The following is a 17,037-nucleotide window of genomic DNA, read 5'->3' on the forward strand; positions in this document are numbered from 1 at the left end:
AGACTTTAATATTTGTAATATTACCTCTTATATCTGATTAAACTGTACCTAAGTGGTGTATGTTGTGTAAATTTAAATTATTTATCCTTTGTTTTTTGTTTAATGCATGTTTCCAGATCTATTTAGTATTTTATTCCAGGTTACGCCAGCAAAGCTTCTGATCTCATCTTCCTATCTTCCATGTAGTCTCCTTCTTAGATCCATTCTATAACTACTGCCGTTGATCTCTGATTTGTTCTTGCAAGGTGTCAGTAACAATGCCTATTTTATATTTTCACACACACATCTATAACGTTTGTGTTTTCTGTGTATGTATTAATGTTTAGGGCAGTATACACACCCCTACCCAATTACACTATTTCATTTTCAAACCTTGGCGCTGCATTCTCTCTAGTCCTCCACCCCGGTGGATGGCGCTGTAACGAGTTCTCGTGTGATTTCACTACGCGTTCTTTACGGCCCGAGAAGCTACGCCGTTCCATCCGTCGCCACTCTTCCCGATCGTTTCCGGGTGTTTCTGCCGCAATCCGGTTCCCTGCAGTACGGACCGGGGGGGGTTCCCAAAGAGATCCCCGAATCCGACCTCCAGAGTATTTTCCCCGGTTTCCTCTTGTAGCTTTTTTGCGCTTGCAGGCTTTAAGTCCTGCCCGGGGGGGCGCAAAATAGCGCTTCACGGCGGCGGGATATTCATCCATCAATCTACCGATCAAAACAGGGCTCTGAGAACACCGATCTCTCCCCCGTCGGCTCCAGGTTTCATATATCCTGTCTATATCCCTGGATTGTAAACCCGTTTTTCGTCAACATCCACAGCACCAGCGCCATCCCATACGCCCGGAGATCCGTTTCGCCTCTTCCAGGGCCTGCCCCGGGGGAATCTCACTGGGATTTCCCTTAGCCGGATCAGAGATTCGAGGCCCAGAGGGGGATGGGGGGTGGGTTAGCCTGCAATCTGTAGTTTCACAGCCCCCTGTCCTTTTCCCCCTTTAATCTCTAACTCAAATCCCAGTGTACCATCACCGCCTCCAGAGGTCTACACAGCTACTTCTTTCCTGCCCTCACCGCTTCACTTACGCTGGCGATCCCTCTCCTCCCTTCTCCAGCCCGGGTCTTGAAGCTTGGATCCACGGTCGCCTTAGCTCTCAGGTTCCGGGCGGTGATCCCTCCTTGCCGTAAGCTTTCAGGACACGTTGCCCACCTCCCCCGGGATAACGTACCCGAAAACAGCTCGCTGTATTTGGACGACACCGTCCCGACTCCGATTGCAATCCGTTGTTGTGCGTTCCCAGCGTCTCTCTCAAACACACCTGCTGTAACCGAGCCCCTCCTAGACCGAGCTCCCTCGCCCGCCATGCCCGGCCCGGCGGCCGGTAGCAAATCTCGGGTGTACGCCGATGTCAACACTCTGAAGAGCAGAGAGTACTGGGACTATGAAGCTCATATGCCCAACTGGAGGTGAGGAATATTATGTATTACATTATGTGTAAGTAAATACAGGTAGCTGTATTGTATTTTAAATGCCCCTTTAAATGATGTACAGTATGGTAATATTTAGTTTAATTATTAATAAATGCAAATATTTACTATATATGGTCCAATAAGTGCAGGGGTAATGTAATAAAATTGCTGTGGAGCCAATTAAAATACACTATGAATGTATTGGATGAATTACCCATTCAGGTATTTATTTAATCAATTATGATTGTAGCATGAACCTGAGACGGCCCGTTTGCATTGGAATTGAGCTGAACTGTTTGGAGGTGTCCAGTGTTATTGATCAGCCTGAAATGGCAGGCCACGAAGTTCATCAGTCAAAGGAGATGTTATTTTTTAAAATTTGAAATTGAAGCTTGACAGTCTATAGTTATTTCAATGGGGTTTTATAGCTTTACTTGACTCGGAAGTGGCTTGTGATATCCTTACGAATTACTTGCTTTAATTGATAAAAGTCCGGCAAAAGCTTGTATCTGTAGTTCAGGTAACCTAGCTATTTTTGTGCAGTTATCTTAAAAGTCTATTATTTGCACAGCAACATAATGTAACACATTATTGTAAGTATGCAAATGAAAATGCTACTTATTGTCAGTCTATACCAAAATTATCAGTAGTTGTTCATCAAACCACTGACATTAAATTGAATAAACTGGTATTTAAAGCTAGATTCTGTTTTTAGAAGTTTGACATTTATATTCAATCAAATATGACAGTTTGTTCCCCTAACAGGTGCAAATAAAGGTACACCACCAAATATAAACAAGTTAAGTGTAATGTAATGACACATTTTTAATTCTAAATAAGGGTTAGGTAGATTGCAATTTCAAACCGTTTAACTGCAGATTTAGATATCTTTTATAAGTTTTTATTTATTTATTTATTTATTTATTTATTTTTCTTTGGTTGGTTGGTTTTCTGTATTTTCAACTTACAATGATGTTAATAACAGCTTGCAATTATATAGTGCCTTGCAGCACAAAAAGGAATCCCAGAGGTGCTGCATAACCAATGCCCAGCTGAACTATCAATCCACTGAAAAGCAGGGAGTGGGACAGAAGATCTATTTGATTGAAGTTGTCTAGGGGGTCGTGAGGCAATCCAGATTTCTTAACCTCTTTTGGATTTTGTCATAGGCACACAAAGTGCAATCAATTCCAGGATGTCAGCTTGCGTTTGTGCAGGGGGTTTGTACTCAAGACTGCTGTCCATCTGATGTCACTTGCAGCTGTCAGAGACGTGCCTTTCGCTGCCCTGATGAGACGGAAGCGCCCCTATTTGGCATTTCTCAAACAGCTGCAAGAGATGTCAAATGGGGAGCAGCTCAGACAGCACAGCCCCTGCATAAGTGCACTCTGACACCTTGAAAGTGAATGCACTGAATTGATATGTTTTTAAAGGCTTAACAAGGAAAAGAAAAAGCCCAGGGATGTTACTTAAACATTGGAAACCACATATGGGTAATGTATGGATGTCTGAACCCTGCATCGGCTGTGATCCTGGGATTGTTATTCTGAGGCGACTGCAGCTGTAGTGTCATTTTCTCCCAATCATTTAATATGTTGAATCTCCTGTAATCTACCTCTCCCTTTATTTAGCAACCAAGATGATTACCAGTTGGTCCGCAAGCTTGGCAGAGGGAAGTACAGCGAGGTGTTTGAGGCCATCAATGTCAGTAACAATGAGAAAGTTGTGGTCAAAATCCTCAAGGTGAGCAGCTCAGAAAACATTTGCATCTCCACTATCAAATCAAGACAAATGATAAAGCATTGGCACTGGAGGTGCGACCCATGTTGGTCAGATGCTTTGATAGGTAACATCGGTTGTGATCTACAAAAAGAAGAATCCTGGGTTTTCTTGGTTCGTTCAAAGTCCAAATTGTCATCGCCTGGTAGGGTGGTTATAGGACTGATGGGATGCATGGATTTAGAATGAAAAAAAGTATGAATTGCAAACAATGGTGGTAATACTAATGCTCTATGTTTTTTCAGTAAAACCCAGTTGATTACATCCCTTTTCTCTTTTGTTGCTTGTAGCCAGTTAAGAAGAAAAAGATAAAACGTGAAATTAAGATCCTGGAAAATTTGCGGGGGGGGACCAATATTATCCGGTTGGTGGACACAGTGAAGGATCCTGTGGTAAGTTTCCCCTAACAAGCCAATCTTATCTTGTGTGAAGTGCTACAAACTAGGTTTTACCAAACCATATCGAAGACCCAGCTGAATATACATTTGATTATGATTTACAATTTTCTTATTTTGTGTTACGCATTGCATCCAAAGTTGACAATGTAGACCAATTAATGTTGCAGTAGTGCAGTACTTGAAAATGCACTAGTTGTGATGCTACCTGTGGGACACTCTCTTGAGGTCGGTGTGCAAGCCACATATCAGTAATACAAAGTTAATTTTAGTTTTTGGAATCATGCTTTTTCATTTCATGATTTTTGTGAAATCAGATGTGAACTGAACCACAAGGTGTACCCTCACTCATTATTTCATCTCAGACCTTAATTACAGGAGCATTTGAACTTTATTCAGCTTTTGAAAGGAGGTTTTTCCTCAAACAATGAATCTGATTTTGACTAATTCAAGTTTGTATTCATTGTATAGAGATTTAAGATGGGATTCTGTGATTGAATTGGAAATGTACAGCTGAACTGAATTCCTCAGATATCTATATCTGAAGAATGTATTTTTTAATTGAGTAAAGTTTCTGTTTTATCACTGACATGTAGTGCTCAAAAATCTGTGATTGAGATTTTTAATCTAATTTTGTTTTCGTTAATGTTTAATTTCTGCATTTAATTCAGCGTTCACTTGTGCAAATCTGATTTCTTTCTTGTTTTCTCTTTCTAATTTCTCTACAGTCCCGAACACCAGCGCTTGTATTTGAGTACATCAATAATACAGATTTTAAGGTAGAAGTGTTAATTAGGGGGGATTTTCAAAAAGGCTGGGTTTCTGTCTTCCTAACTGGAATCACCACTAGTCACAACTTTTCAAGTTCATCAGTTTTAGGCTTAAACATTTGTTCTTGCTTTTGTATTTTTTGTAGCATTGCTGTGATAAATAGTGCACTCAGTATATTGATAACTCTACAGGAACTCCATCAGTTGGTGTTTCTTTTTATTATGACTTGGGATACATGTCCTGAATCATTTACTATTGATTCCCTGCACTTAAGCCTCATTACCACAGATGTCTATTACAGTTAGCTGTATGCTCTTTACTTGTCTTCAAACAAGATGCTTAGATCCCAAAATAGGAGTATCACAGAAAAAAAAAGTCTCTTGAAAATGTTCGCACCTAATGTAGCTCATTTAGTTGGTGACGCTGGCAGAGAAGCAGTGAATTAGAATAAATATCCTTCTGTTTTGCTTTGTGCTTTATTGCAGCTTCCCCGCAATGTTAAACAATGACTTTAGCTCAACAGTCCTGAAAAAGAACAATTAAGACTCTACCCCCCACATGTTGAAAACGCCACATTTAAAATATATAATATTTAAATTTTCTTATTTTTCTTTTCAGGAACTGTACCAGAAGTTAACTGACTTTGATATACGTTTCTATATGTATGAGCTGCTTAAGGTAGGTATTTTGGGCTAACAAGTTGTATTGAAGGAAAGGAATAAAAACGTGAATAAATATTAATTAACTGACGTAATATGAACATAGGGAAATACTAGTTCCAAAACAAAAAGATTTGGAGTCAGAGATGTAGTTTGTTTTGTGTAAAGAAACAAGCACAAAAAAAACGTTTTCTAAATACATGGGGCCATTTTGATTTGATGGTGCCATTGTTCAACGGAAGATTTTGTGGAGTTGTGGAGTTAGGTTTTTGGTTATTGGCAGCATTTTTCTTAGGGTTAGTTGCCGGTCTATTTCGAAGCACGTGTTAGACATTTCTAGTGGATTTGTCCACTAGCCAGCCAAATAATAGGAAATGCCTTAGCCATTTCAGAAATTGTTTTATAAGCTGAAATACTATTATTTAATTGAAAATAAATTGAAGTATAAAGTTGTACTGCTCTGTAATATGCAGAAGAAACAGTTTAAGTTTTTGTGAAAGTTATGTGTAGTAGTTCTTATTAATTAATGATTTCGTGTTTGGTTCTAGGCACTTGACTACTGTCACAGCATGGGGATCATGCACCGTGATGTCAAGCCCCACAATGTGATGATTGACCACCAGATGAGAAAGGTAAAGACACTGCATCCTTTTTAAAACTCCAGACTATGAAAATTATTCCTGTCTATGGCCTTAACACACACTATAGCAAACACCGTACGTGGCGAAATACATGGTGCAGTTATTGAAGAATTTAATGAATTATCCATAAAAGCAAAATTCCTTATTTATCTGTTAACCGTTCTTCTTAAGAACACCCATTCCATGTCCAAAAAGACTTGATTTATGATTTTTCTTTTGTCTGGATCTATGTATTGATTTTGATGTAATGATGTATATATATTTTCCAGAATATACCTTCAATCAGTTGGCCAGTCAAGAATTATTAAAATTTTTTATTTATTTTTTACAACCTGAACTGAGTGTTTCTTGATGTTTCAGCTACGCCTGATAGACTGGGGTCTGGCAGAATTTTACCACCCAGCACAGGAATACAATGTAAGGGTGGCATCCCGCTACTTCAAGGGGCCTGAACTACTCGTAGATTACCAGGTGAGTGACAAGATATTTCCTCCTTTTACTAAAAATGGTGCTAAAAAGAGTCCTATACATTCCCTTCCTTTCCCCCTTAAAAGCAATTATATGACTAGATATTTGATATGATTAAAATTGTAGCCATCAGCACTCAAAGGAGAATTGATACATGACCTTTTGTGGAAGTGAAAGGAGGCCGTGCTAGAAGTCCCTTTTCTCCACTGAGATAGTCTAAACTACCGAATCCTATCAGTTTTGAGGGCTGCAGTAGTCCATTCTGAAGCGAATCCATATGCTCAGCAAATGGGCCTAGCAAAGGCCGCAAATATCGCAGCCCAGCTCAATCTTACGCTGACAGGCAAGGAATTGGATTGAATCTCTTTTGCGAACCACATGGAAAGTATCCAGTACGGCACGCTCCCATTTTAACAACTGCAAATTGCTGTTCTGTCTCCTCACGCTGTCAAAATGGATTTAGGCTCTGCTTGAGTCTGAATGTTTCTGACAGTTTGGTAAAACAAACCAAAAAAAGATATGCACGCTCAGTTGTGAGACGGTTCTATAGAGGCAGATAAGTGGTGAACCTTTTGTGATATCTGTATGTGCTGTATCAAGTAGTTTCATAAGGCCGTCATATTTATGTGTCTCTTTGGCCAAGCGCTGCAGTTCCTTTAGAAAGAGAGACCAGCTGCCTGAGAGAATCGGCTTCTGCAGAGCTTGCTTTGTCTATTATACAATATTCGCTGCCAGTCTTATTCAGGAGGTGCCAGTACCGCAACATCATCACTACCATCTGTGTTATCAGCCTCTGTAACTACATTATGCCTGCTCTTGTCAGTTCCCACAAATCTCGTTTTTCTTCCTGTGTCGTCTATGTGGGCATACATTTCACACAGCGGTTGGGTTTTCCATTCACAGGAGCCTGAGGAAAATGCAATGAGGCTCTTTTTCCTTTCCTTCTTCCGTTTGTGTTAAGGAAACCTAGTGGAACGTTCTCAGGAAAGATGCCGTTTATAATTTACAAGTTTTCATGCAATTTGTGTATTTCAGTACACGCAAGTAGTGTTTGAAGTGTGAAGTAGGTCAATTTTTTTTTTCTTTTCATTTGTGTTTTGGTGATATTAATTGAATGTAAAACGATAGGGACAAAAAGTTGAGCTATAGACTTTCTATATAATGTGAATAGAATAAGAGCCTCCTTTGGTTAAAGCCTAGAGGTTTTCTGTTCAAATCCAAGCTATGCCACTAGCTGGCTGTGGTTGGCAACTCAGAGGAGGAGGTGTGAAATTAGCCGAGTGCTGTTGAGGTTGCGTGGGGTGAAATGCGCTGTGGGATCCTTCTTCTGGTCTGGCATCTGTCAATCTGAGCATAAGCCGTCAGCCTTGGAGGACATGTGGAGGATGTGTCTGCATTATCTTCATCTCCACCAGGCTGGTGCAGCGATTGTAAGGATAAGTCTAGTTTCTTAGAAATGGGCTGCTTCACAGTGGAAAGGGAAACGTTTGACCTGTTGTAACCGAATGAAAGTAATCATGGGTATATAACTGATTCAGTGTTAGTCACGCCAATGCAGTGACCACACGAACCAGTGCTATGTCCTCTCATAGCCCTAAAGCAGCAACCCAGCTGTCAGTTGAACAGCACAAATCATGGGTGGATTGTGCCATATTTATTGCTGATTCACTCTACTATTCCTATTGCCTACCTATATGAGTGATACTTGGTCCCTGGTCAGAGTACCTTTTAGAATGAATCATCTGTGACCTTTCCTGTCCTCTAGATGTATGATTATAGTCTGGACATGTGGAGTCTTGGCTGTATGCTGGCCAGCATGATCTTCCAGAAGGAGCCTTTCTTCCATGGACAGGACAACTATGATCAGGTAAAAGACCTCTCTGACCTTTGCCAGCAAAATCTCTCCACAGATGGCAAGAACATACCACCTCTTTTGAGTCCCAGTTCTTCACATCTGACCTTTTTAGCAAATTCAGTTACTAAATGTAGTAATTTGGATACAGTCAGGTTATGTCTCTCAGTAAAATGCTGCTTTAATCAAGAGTTTCCTACCTTGTTAACTGGAGCATCACTGTCTGCTGAATTGTATTCTGTCTGAGTACTGTTACGTAATTGAAAATGTAATTGATCCAAGTGAAATTAAATAGACCTTTTTATTTGCTTTCAGCTCGTTCAAAGTTGACTTCAAATTACCTTCATAATTTTGAAGGTTCCTTGAAATCTGTATTTAATCACTTAAAATATATAATAAACAATGTAAGGGTTTAGTTACTGAGAGCTCACCTAGAACAACAATAAAATGAAGGGCATGGAAAAGCTTCCAAATTTATTCTTAACGAGCTAAATTCAGTTTATAGTTCTGATGTTTTATTTTTGTGTGAAATTTCTCTATCTTGTTTTTGTCACAGCTGGTCCGAATCGCCAAGGTTCTAGGAACTGACGAGCTGTTTGGTTACCTGAGGAAGTACCACATAGAGCTGGACCCTCGCTTTAAGGATCTTTTGGGGCAGTAAGTATCTGTAGGACAGAGCTGCCTGAGGCCTACAGAAATGGATTTGCAAGGCAGTCCTTCCTCCACGTGCTATTACTAGAACAAGCCCAAATGTATGCACTCGTATCAGATATGGGCAGGTACTCTCATCACCTGGTTGAGTTCTGTAGACAAATCCTAAAGCGAAGTGAAACCACTGTCTGTCTCTTGCTCATTCCGTCACCCTTAGTAGATTAATCTGCAGACTTCATTAGGCCGTTTGTTGGAGGGTACTTACAGATCAATATTCATAACATGGCCTAGATGTTTACTTCCTGAATCTGGTCCTAGTTTGATCCTGCACTGCTAGTGTCTGTATTGTTTGAGGTAGCAGTTTGCACAGACTTTTATCAGTCTTCTTATGGATTTCAAATAATACCTGGAAACTTTTGATGTTGCTTGTCCGTGACGGTACAATGCTTTTAATGGAGTCTGCTTTTTTAATGTTGCAAGTTGCATGTTGGGTTGGACAAGTACAAAATAATAACGGGGTCTTCTAAACGGACAATTCCTTCTTCCTAGGCAGACGAGGAAACGCTGGGAGCAATTTGTTCAATCGGAGAACCAGCACCTGGTGAGCCCAGAGGCCCTGGATCTGCTGGACAAGCTGCTTCGTTATGACCATCAGCAGAGACTGACTGCCACCGAGGCAATGGAGCATCCTTACTTCTGTGAGTCCATCATTCAAACTCCAGCTGTCTAAGGCACTGTGTGTAAAGGCCTCCATCTTAGGCACTTTGAGTCTGTGTTAAACCGGTGTCCATATCGAATTCAATGAGGAACAAACAGACCTTCTGGTTAAGCTCATTTAACTATTAATTCTTCCCAAGATGCTCCTTCTCTTGTTGTGACACATTTAGTTGGTTTCGGTTTCAGTTTGAGAGATTCTGTCTATCATTTTTCTTCTCTTACACATTTATTTTTATGACCTAATCACTAGAAAAGCAACCGTGTTGTGTGTGTTTCCCTCTCCCAGACCCTGTGCTGAAAGACCAGTCTCTGGCCAACAATGACGGCAATCTTGCGTCCAGCGGTTCCACTACTGCCCGGTGAGACACCAGGTAATGAGACTTCGCCTGCCCCAGGACTTCTCTTCTCTTCTCTTGAAAGTAAAAAAAAAAAAAAAAAAAAAAAAAAAGGATTCCCCTCACAAATTGATTGACCTTTTTGTGATTCACCAAACACCCCGGCCCCCTCAACAAAACATCTACACAAAAAGCCACGTGACTGTATTGGATGGTCAGATGTTTATCTTGTAAATGTTCTACTCTATGAAGCCAGAGTCATTCAAGTTGCTTTACTGTTCAGGAATGCTTTCCTCCTCGTGGATAAGTTTTTGTTAAAGCAGAAGTGTGATGTTAAATAAAAGCAAGTAATCGTCAAGATAATTTCATGCATGTCAGATCCAGGATTCAAGTCAAGCCCTTTAAAATGTTAACTTTTATAACCCATTACAGAACATTTCTAAGCAAAATCCCAATACGAGAAAAATCCTCCCCATATGGAACAATGATGTATATTTAATATAGGGAAGAAACATTTGATCCTTATATTGTGCATATCCTTTTTTTATGTTTAAAGTATATGGGATATATTTATCTATTTTTGTCTGTAATGCATATATTTCTATTATATGCTGAACCTTGCCCTATATTTTAAATATACCAAAAATGGGCCAATGTAGGAATATGAAATATATAAGGATCACACATTTCTAGCATATATAAAAATGTACATATTTGTTTCTTCTGGTAGCCCCTTTCTGGCCAAGGGAGATCCAATGATGAAGGGTGGTCTGAAACTCTGAGTACCATTAGGGGGCAGTGTTGGTTACTGAAAGCACAATAGCCTCTGCTTCTTAGATGAAGCAGGACAGTGTACTTTACTCGGGTTTAATTTTAAGGGATGGACTGTTCAGACATCTGGGCAATACCATCACTGTTACATAGGTACCCGAGAAGCCACTACTCCTAAAACTACCAAATTGGTCCTGTTATGATGCACAGGGTTGCTCTATGTGATCGATATTAAGTCCCTCAGACTGTAATGACCATAAAAATAGCATTTGCAGCTGTATTTGCAGAACTATGTCTTCTAGCTGTTGATAAGCAGAAACATTATCAGTTTATTTCAGTTTATTGTTTTTATTTTTCTTCCGCCCGTCCACCCCCCACCCACCCTTTTTTTTGTTTTTGTTTTGTCTTTCCAGGACCAGCTTTTGTTACCTCACAACTTTTCCCCCCCGGTGGCAGAAACCTTGCAAGTGTACAGAGGCCGGATAAACACAATCTGAATCAATAAAAACAAAACAAAACAAAAAGGGATGGCTTGTCCTTCAATCTGATGGCCAGCCTCACATCAATGCTGGGATGTTTCTGTGCACCTCTGACACACAACTGCAATCGCACCATCAGACCCGAATGTTTATAGGTCAAAACGTGAACCTGTCCCCCCCACCGCCTATCCCCAACCCCAAACCTTCCCTGTATCCAAATTGAACATGCTGTCCTCCCTCCCCTCAGAATTTAAAGCATGGAGAATGAAGTAAAGAATGAGCGGGCTAATGTGACCCCTTCCCTTTTTTCCTTATTAAGTATATACCTGAATTGCCCTAAAATTTTCAGATGTCTCCAAACTGTAGTACTGATTGAAGTGGCATGGTGGACCTAATTTTGCTCTAGGATAATAATAATAATATTATTAATAATAATAATAAATGATTTTTATTTAGATTTATGCGTGTGTCTGGTCAGTGTGTTCTGAGTGAAACGCTCTACAATCTTAAAACGCCGTAACGTCAGACTTAATTACTCGCACTCGTACACGCACTCACGCATGACTTTCCTAGTCCGGTTCTGCTGAGCGGTAATTAGAAGTTGAAAATGTCCTTAAAACATGACCATTTTAGAGTAGGGTTTTTTTATGTAGAAGAAACCGCCGCCGATTCCAGAATCACTCTATGCAAGAGTTTGTTATTTCAAAGAGGACAGGAAAAATGGCAGAGGTGTAACTGTAAATGTTGAAATAACATGCAGTATTCAAGTTCACCTAGATTTCTTCATGACTCTGCCATGGTGGTATAATGATTGGAGCAGCGAGACGAGTTGAGTAACAATTTCCACATTCCAGAATGGGGTATTTTATTAAATAATGTTTGTTTGTTTTTTAAATTTGTACTTTTGAATAGTGTATTGCAGTGCCCCAGCTGTGGCTTCCAATCTCATTTAGAACTTACATCAAGAAGATTTTTTTTTTTTCTGCCCTGGAACAGATCCACGCAAAATGATAAAAACCACGTGACCACATCCCCCCCCCCCCACACCCAGATCCCCCACAATCACTAGGCTACGCTACCTTCTCCCCATGTTTCTCCCGTCACTGCCTCCTCACTCCCGAAGCTATTTCAAGCTCTGAATCAGTGCGCCCACGTAGAATGCGTAACTCTGAACATGTACCAAGGAGAGCAGTGTGAAGATGTGTATTAGCAGCTTTTTCACTCTGTACATAATTAACTTGTGTTTTTTTGTTGTTGTTTTTCCCCCCCAATTTAAGTGTTGAGCGCTTTTATGCATTAGAGGAGCCTATGGAGATTTCAGTGTTGTGGTACTGTGTTAATCTCAGCCCCCTTATTAAATCGTGAAACTTTTCATTCCCTTGTCTAGAACGGTAAGAATGTGCTTCCTTTCTTTGTGTTGTTTGTCTTCTAGTATCTTACACAGCTATTCAGAGTCTGAGGGCTTGTGTTGCCGTGCAGTGGATCCTTCTATATGGGATTATTTTGGTGCCATTTGATAGGGAGCCTAATTCAGCCCTCTAAAGTGTCAGTTGGTCCACTCCTAATAATGCGAGAGGTTATCCATAGCCTCTTACACTCTTTCTACATGAGGGTTGTTAACCATTTCCTTTTAACAAAACCACCAGTTTACTTTCTATCACAAGCCACCCTAAACCTTGGTGTCATTGATTAGGAATTAAAGCTCAAGATGGCTGCCCCTTATGTTGTTATACCTTGATGTCCTGGTTCCAATAAGGCATTTGCTGGCATTAAAATGTCACCCTTATGCAGGGTGGGGCTGCAGGGTTTGTGAACACTGACAAAATTCAAATTAAATTTCTGTTTGCAATGACTAACATCGCCAAACAAAAATCACACAAACAGAATGCTTATCAAAGTAGCTGCATACGCTTATGATTTATCCAAGAGCCTTTGAAGCCATTTCTCGGTGACAACAGTCAGAGGCATGGTAGCACTCAAACCACTTGAAGATGGTTTGAGGGCTAGCTTTTTCTCTCGCTCTCTCTCATCTAAAAAACCCTTTGAGTCATTATCAAAATAGCAAGATGAGTCATCAGCCTACTGAGTTGCTAAAAAGACACTCTTGGTATCATCTTTGCTTGTACACACTAAGGCACATCTGACATGCTTGCAAAACTCAATTTTGCATAGTAGATGCTGTTTTTGTATGATGCCCTTTTCTTTTTGACTGAGAACAATATTTATTTTATTTGAGGAAAGTATTTAAAATACACTACAGATTTATCAATGATTTTAGTAAGGATATAGTTTTCATTTCGGCTAAGTAATTGCATCTTATTTAACTATATTTTCTACATGTGTTTAAAGCTAAATGCTGCTATGCCCAGTCATTAAAATAACCACCCTTCACATAGAGATTTCAGCTGTGGCAACATGCCAAACACAAATTGGTGCTCGGACAGATCTGTGGCTGGTGGTTTGGTCTTATGCATGCAGTGTTTGAAGGAGAAAACCTGTAGTTAAAGCTGGCATCTGGATTTGCGATATGAGAGAATTGGAGCATTATCCTGCTATTTGTATTGATAGGGAGTCTTCCTGTCAACCCCAGCAAAGAATTTACTTAATTAGTTAAGTTGAACAGTTTTTCAGTTGACTCTTTTGTGTATATAGAATACTGTGATTGATAATATAATAATAAAAAAAGAACAATTAGTTAAAATTGCTTAAAGAAAATATCAACCTGACAAACATGCAATTGATCTAATTAGGAGTCATTATATACAGTGAGGGAAAAAAGTATTTGATCCCCTGCTGATTTTGTACGTTTGCCCACTGACAAAGAAATGATCAGTCTATAATTTTAATGGTAGGTGTATTTTAACAGTGAGAGACAGAATATCAACAAAAAAATCCAGAAAAACGCATTTCAAAAAAGTTATAAATTGATTTGCATGTTAATGAGGGAAATAAGTATTTGACCCCTTCGACTTAGTACTTGGTGGCAAAACCCTTGTTGGCAATCACAGAGGTCAGACGTTTCTGGTAGTTGGCCACCAGGTTTGCACACATCTCAGGAGGGATTTTGTCCCAGTCCTCTTTGCAGATCCTGTCCAAGTCATTAAGGTTTCGAGGCTGACGTTTTGCAACTCGAACCTTCAGCTCCCTCCACAGATTTTCTATGGGATTAAGGTCTGGAGACTGGCTAGGCCACTCCAGGACCTTAATGTGCTTCTTCTTGAGCCACTCCTTTGTTGCCTTGGCTGTGTGTTTTGGGTCATTGTCATGCTGGAATACCCATCCACGACCCATTTTCAATGCCCTGGCTGAGGGAAGGAGGTTCTCACCCAAGATTTGACGGTACATGGCCCCGTCATTGGTCCCTTTGATGCGGTGCAGTTGTCCTGTCCCCTTAGCAGAAAAACACCCCCAGAGCATAATGTTTCCACCTCCATGTTTGATGGTGGGGATGGTGTTCTTGGGGTCATTCCTCCTCCTCCAAACACGGTGAGTTGTATTGATGCCAAAGAGCTTGATTTTGGTCTCATCTGCACACAACACTTTCACCCAGTTCTCCTCTGAATCATTCAGATGTTCATTGGCAAACTTCAGACGGGCCTGTACATGTGCTTTCTTGAGAAGGGGGACCTTGCGGGGGCTGCAGGATTTCAGTCCTTCACGACGTAGTGTGTTACCAATTGTTTTCTTGGTGACTATGGTCCCAGCTGCCTTGAGATCATTAACAAGATCCTCCCGTGTAGTTCTGGGCTGATTCCTCACCGTTCTCATGATCATTGAAACTCCACGAGGTGAGATCTTGCATGGAGCCCCAGAGCGAGGGAGACTGACAGTTATTTTGTGTTTCTTCCATTTGTAAATAATCACACCCATTCCAGCATTGTGTAGGTCTACAATGTTGTCCCTGACATCCTTGGACAGCTCTTTGGTCTTGGCCATGGTGGAGAGTTTGGAATCTGATTGATTGATTGCTTCTGTGGACAGGTGTCTTTTATACAGGTAACGAGCTGAGATTACGAGCTCTCCCTTTAAGAGAGTGCCCCTAATCTCAGCTCATTACCTGTATAAAAGACACCTGAGAGCCAGAAATCTTGCTGATTGATAGGGGATCAAATACTTATTTCCCTCATTAACATGCAAATCAATTTATAACTTTTTTGAAATGTGTTTTTCTGGATTTTTTTGCTGTTATTCTGTCTCTCACAGTTAAAATACACCTACCATTAAAATTATAGACTGATCATTTCTTTGTCAGTGGGCAAACGTACAAAATCAGCAGGGGATCAAATACTTTTTTCCCTCACTGTATGTAGCCATTTCTGTCATACTCCTACTGTGATTGACAATGTTGTTTACTGGTTAAAATAAATATACAGTAGCTCATAAACGACAACCAGACACTTGTATTAATAAGTTATTGTCTTACCTGTTTAACTCTTCGCGTGGAATACAATACTGTCACAGAACTCGCTGTGCATCACCTTATGTTTCAAACAATCTTCCTCAAGCAGTGTCATAAGTGACACTGGAGTTGAACTGACAAGTGTCAGGTAAGCCGATACCTTATGCTTTCATGAACTGTGTTGTGCTGTCCCTGTTATCTAACAAGGTGCACATGGGGTTAAAATGTTTGTTCCAGTATTACTCTGCCAAAGCCAAGATGAACCCTTAACATTTTGCATAGGCACTGCAGTGTGAAGATGAAGTACCCATTGGTAAATTAGATGTCTCAGATGTCTCTGAAAGTTCATGCAGATTCTCAATTCCAAATCCTTATGCTTCCAAATGACCCCATGACCCTCAGTTGCAAGTGAGGAAAGTGTTGTAATGTTGTCTCCAATCTGAAATGCATAAAAGCGAAACCTTAAGTCTTTGGGTTAACAGTCATGTTGATGTTACCAAAAACAATAAGCTGCTTTAGATGGGCTGGTGACAGCAGTTCACAAACCTAAACACCATTGAAATGTTGGGGGATGAGCTTGACTTAATACACAGTTGTGATGTTATGAAGAGACGAGTGTACATTTCAATCACGTTTTGTTTTGACAACTCCAATATGTTTTTACCCATTCATTGTTCATACCCCTCTTGTTATCGATCACAGCTGCTCGAGGCATTTTGTCACCATTTTAGCAGTGTATCACCATCTGTGCCTACCATTTCCTTTTTAGTCCATATTAATCTCCAGGAGCGTATCTATATGGTGTATCGTTTTGTGTCACCCTACAACAGGCCAGTGCAGTATTATCGGGTAACTGGTAAGATTGTTGATCTGGAACAACGCCATCTCTGAAGTGTTTGAACTGTATCTTTATCTTCTCAGACCCCCAAAACAGGGCTCGAAACACAGCCATTTCAGACCCCCCATTTTAGATAGCTGTGGCAACAGACTGGTGGAAATCAATAGGTAGTGTCCTTCTCAGCCTGGTGTATCACCTTTCCTCAGCTCTGTAACACTATCCTGGCTTTCCGGTCCCAGAACCTGACTTCTCCTGCATGTCACCGATTTAACAAGAACTCACAATAAATTTTTCACCACAGTCCATGTTTAATTTGCATGTCAGGAAACCATAGAGCCTTGAAGGGATTTTGCCTTTTGTGAAGTGAGCTTGCACCATGATTGAGGATTGATAACAATGCAAAGCTTTAGAAGTGACTATTCCAGTTATTATGCACACAGTTGGAATCACTGGACCATTTACATGTGTCCTGAGCAACATCGGTTTGTCTTACTACGGCTTCTAATGACATTCCCATCTCTTATCGCTGTTTGGGGTAGGGTAGGGTTTGAATCTGAAGCAACTAAAAGCCACCATGGGCTGAAAGGTAATGGGCCACCATCTCACATAGGGATTCAGAAATTCAGTTGAGTTACTTTGTCGCTTCACCATGAAAATGAAAACAAATCACAACCCCAAACGATCCATGTAAATGCATTTAATTTTATTCAATTTGTTTGGGGGAAAAAGTGTAGCTTTGAAAACGAGAAAACCAAAACTGTACAAATACAACAGCAAAACAATAGTTTCATATAGTGGAAAAGAGTTAAATAAATACACAAAAT

General features: G+C 40.3%; 1 protein-coding gene across 1 annotated transcript; it reads left to right on the forward strand.

Moving 5' to 3' along the window:
* The first annotated feature begins 484 nt into the window (after positions 1-484).
* On the forward strand, positions 485-11,431 carry csnk2a2b (casein kinase 2, alpha prime polypeptide b). Its single transcript, XM_066713844.1, has 12 exons — positions 485-1,455; positions 3,090-3,201; positions 3,528-3,629; positions 4,361-4,411; positions 5,022-5,081; positions 5,611-5,694; positions 6,064-6,174; positions 7,937-8,038; positions 8,580-8,680; positions 9,224-9,372; positions 9,678-9,762; positions 10,911-11,431. The coding sequence occupies exons 1-11, from the start codon at positions 1,352-1,354 to the stop codon at positions 9,752-9,754; spliced, it is 1,053 nt and encodes a 350-aa protein (XP_066569941.1). The 5' UTR covers positions 485-1,351; the 3' UTR covers positions 9,755-9,762; positions 10,911-11,431.
* The last annotated feature ends 5,606 nt before the right edge of the window (positions 11,432-17,037 follow it).

This window comes from Amia ocellicauda, chromosome 9 (genome assembly GCF_036373705.1).
Source record: "Amia ocellicauda isolate fAmiCal2 chromosome 9, fAmiCal2.hap1, whole genome shotgun sequence".
In the NCBI taxonomy this organism is placed as follows: domain Eukaryota; kingdom Metazoa; phylum Chordata; class Actinopteri; order Amiiformes; family Amiidae; genus Amia; species Amia ocellicauda.

Excerpts from the sequence above, each read along its gene's own strand:
- csnk2a2b (XM_066713844.1), top strand. The coding sequence starts at position 1,352 with ATGCCCGGCCCGGCGGCCGGTAGCAAATCTCGGGTGTACGCCGATGTC. Across the intron at positions 3,630-4,360 it reads ACACAGTGAAGGATCCTGTG|TCCCGAACACCAGCGCTTGT; the intron begins GTAAGTTTCCCC and ends ATTTCTCTACAG. Across the intron at positions 9,373-9,677 it reads AATGGAGCATCCTTACTTCT|ACCCTGTGCTGAAAGACCAG; the intron begins GTGAGTCCATCA and ends TCCCTCTCCCAG.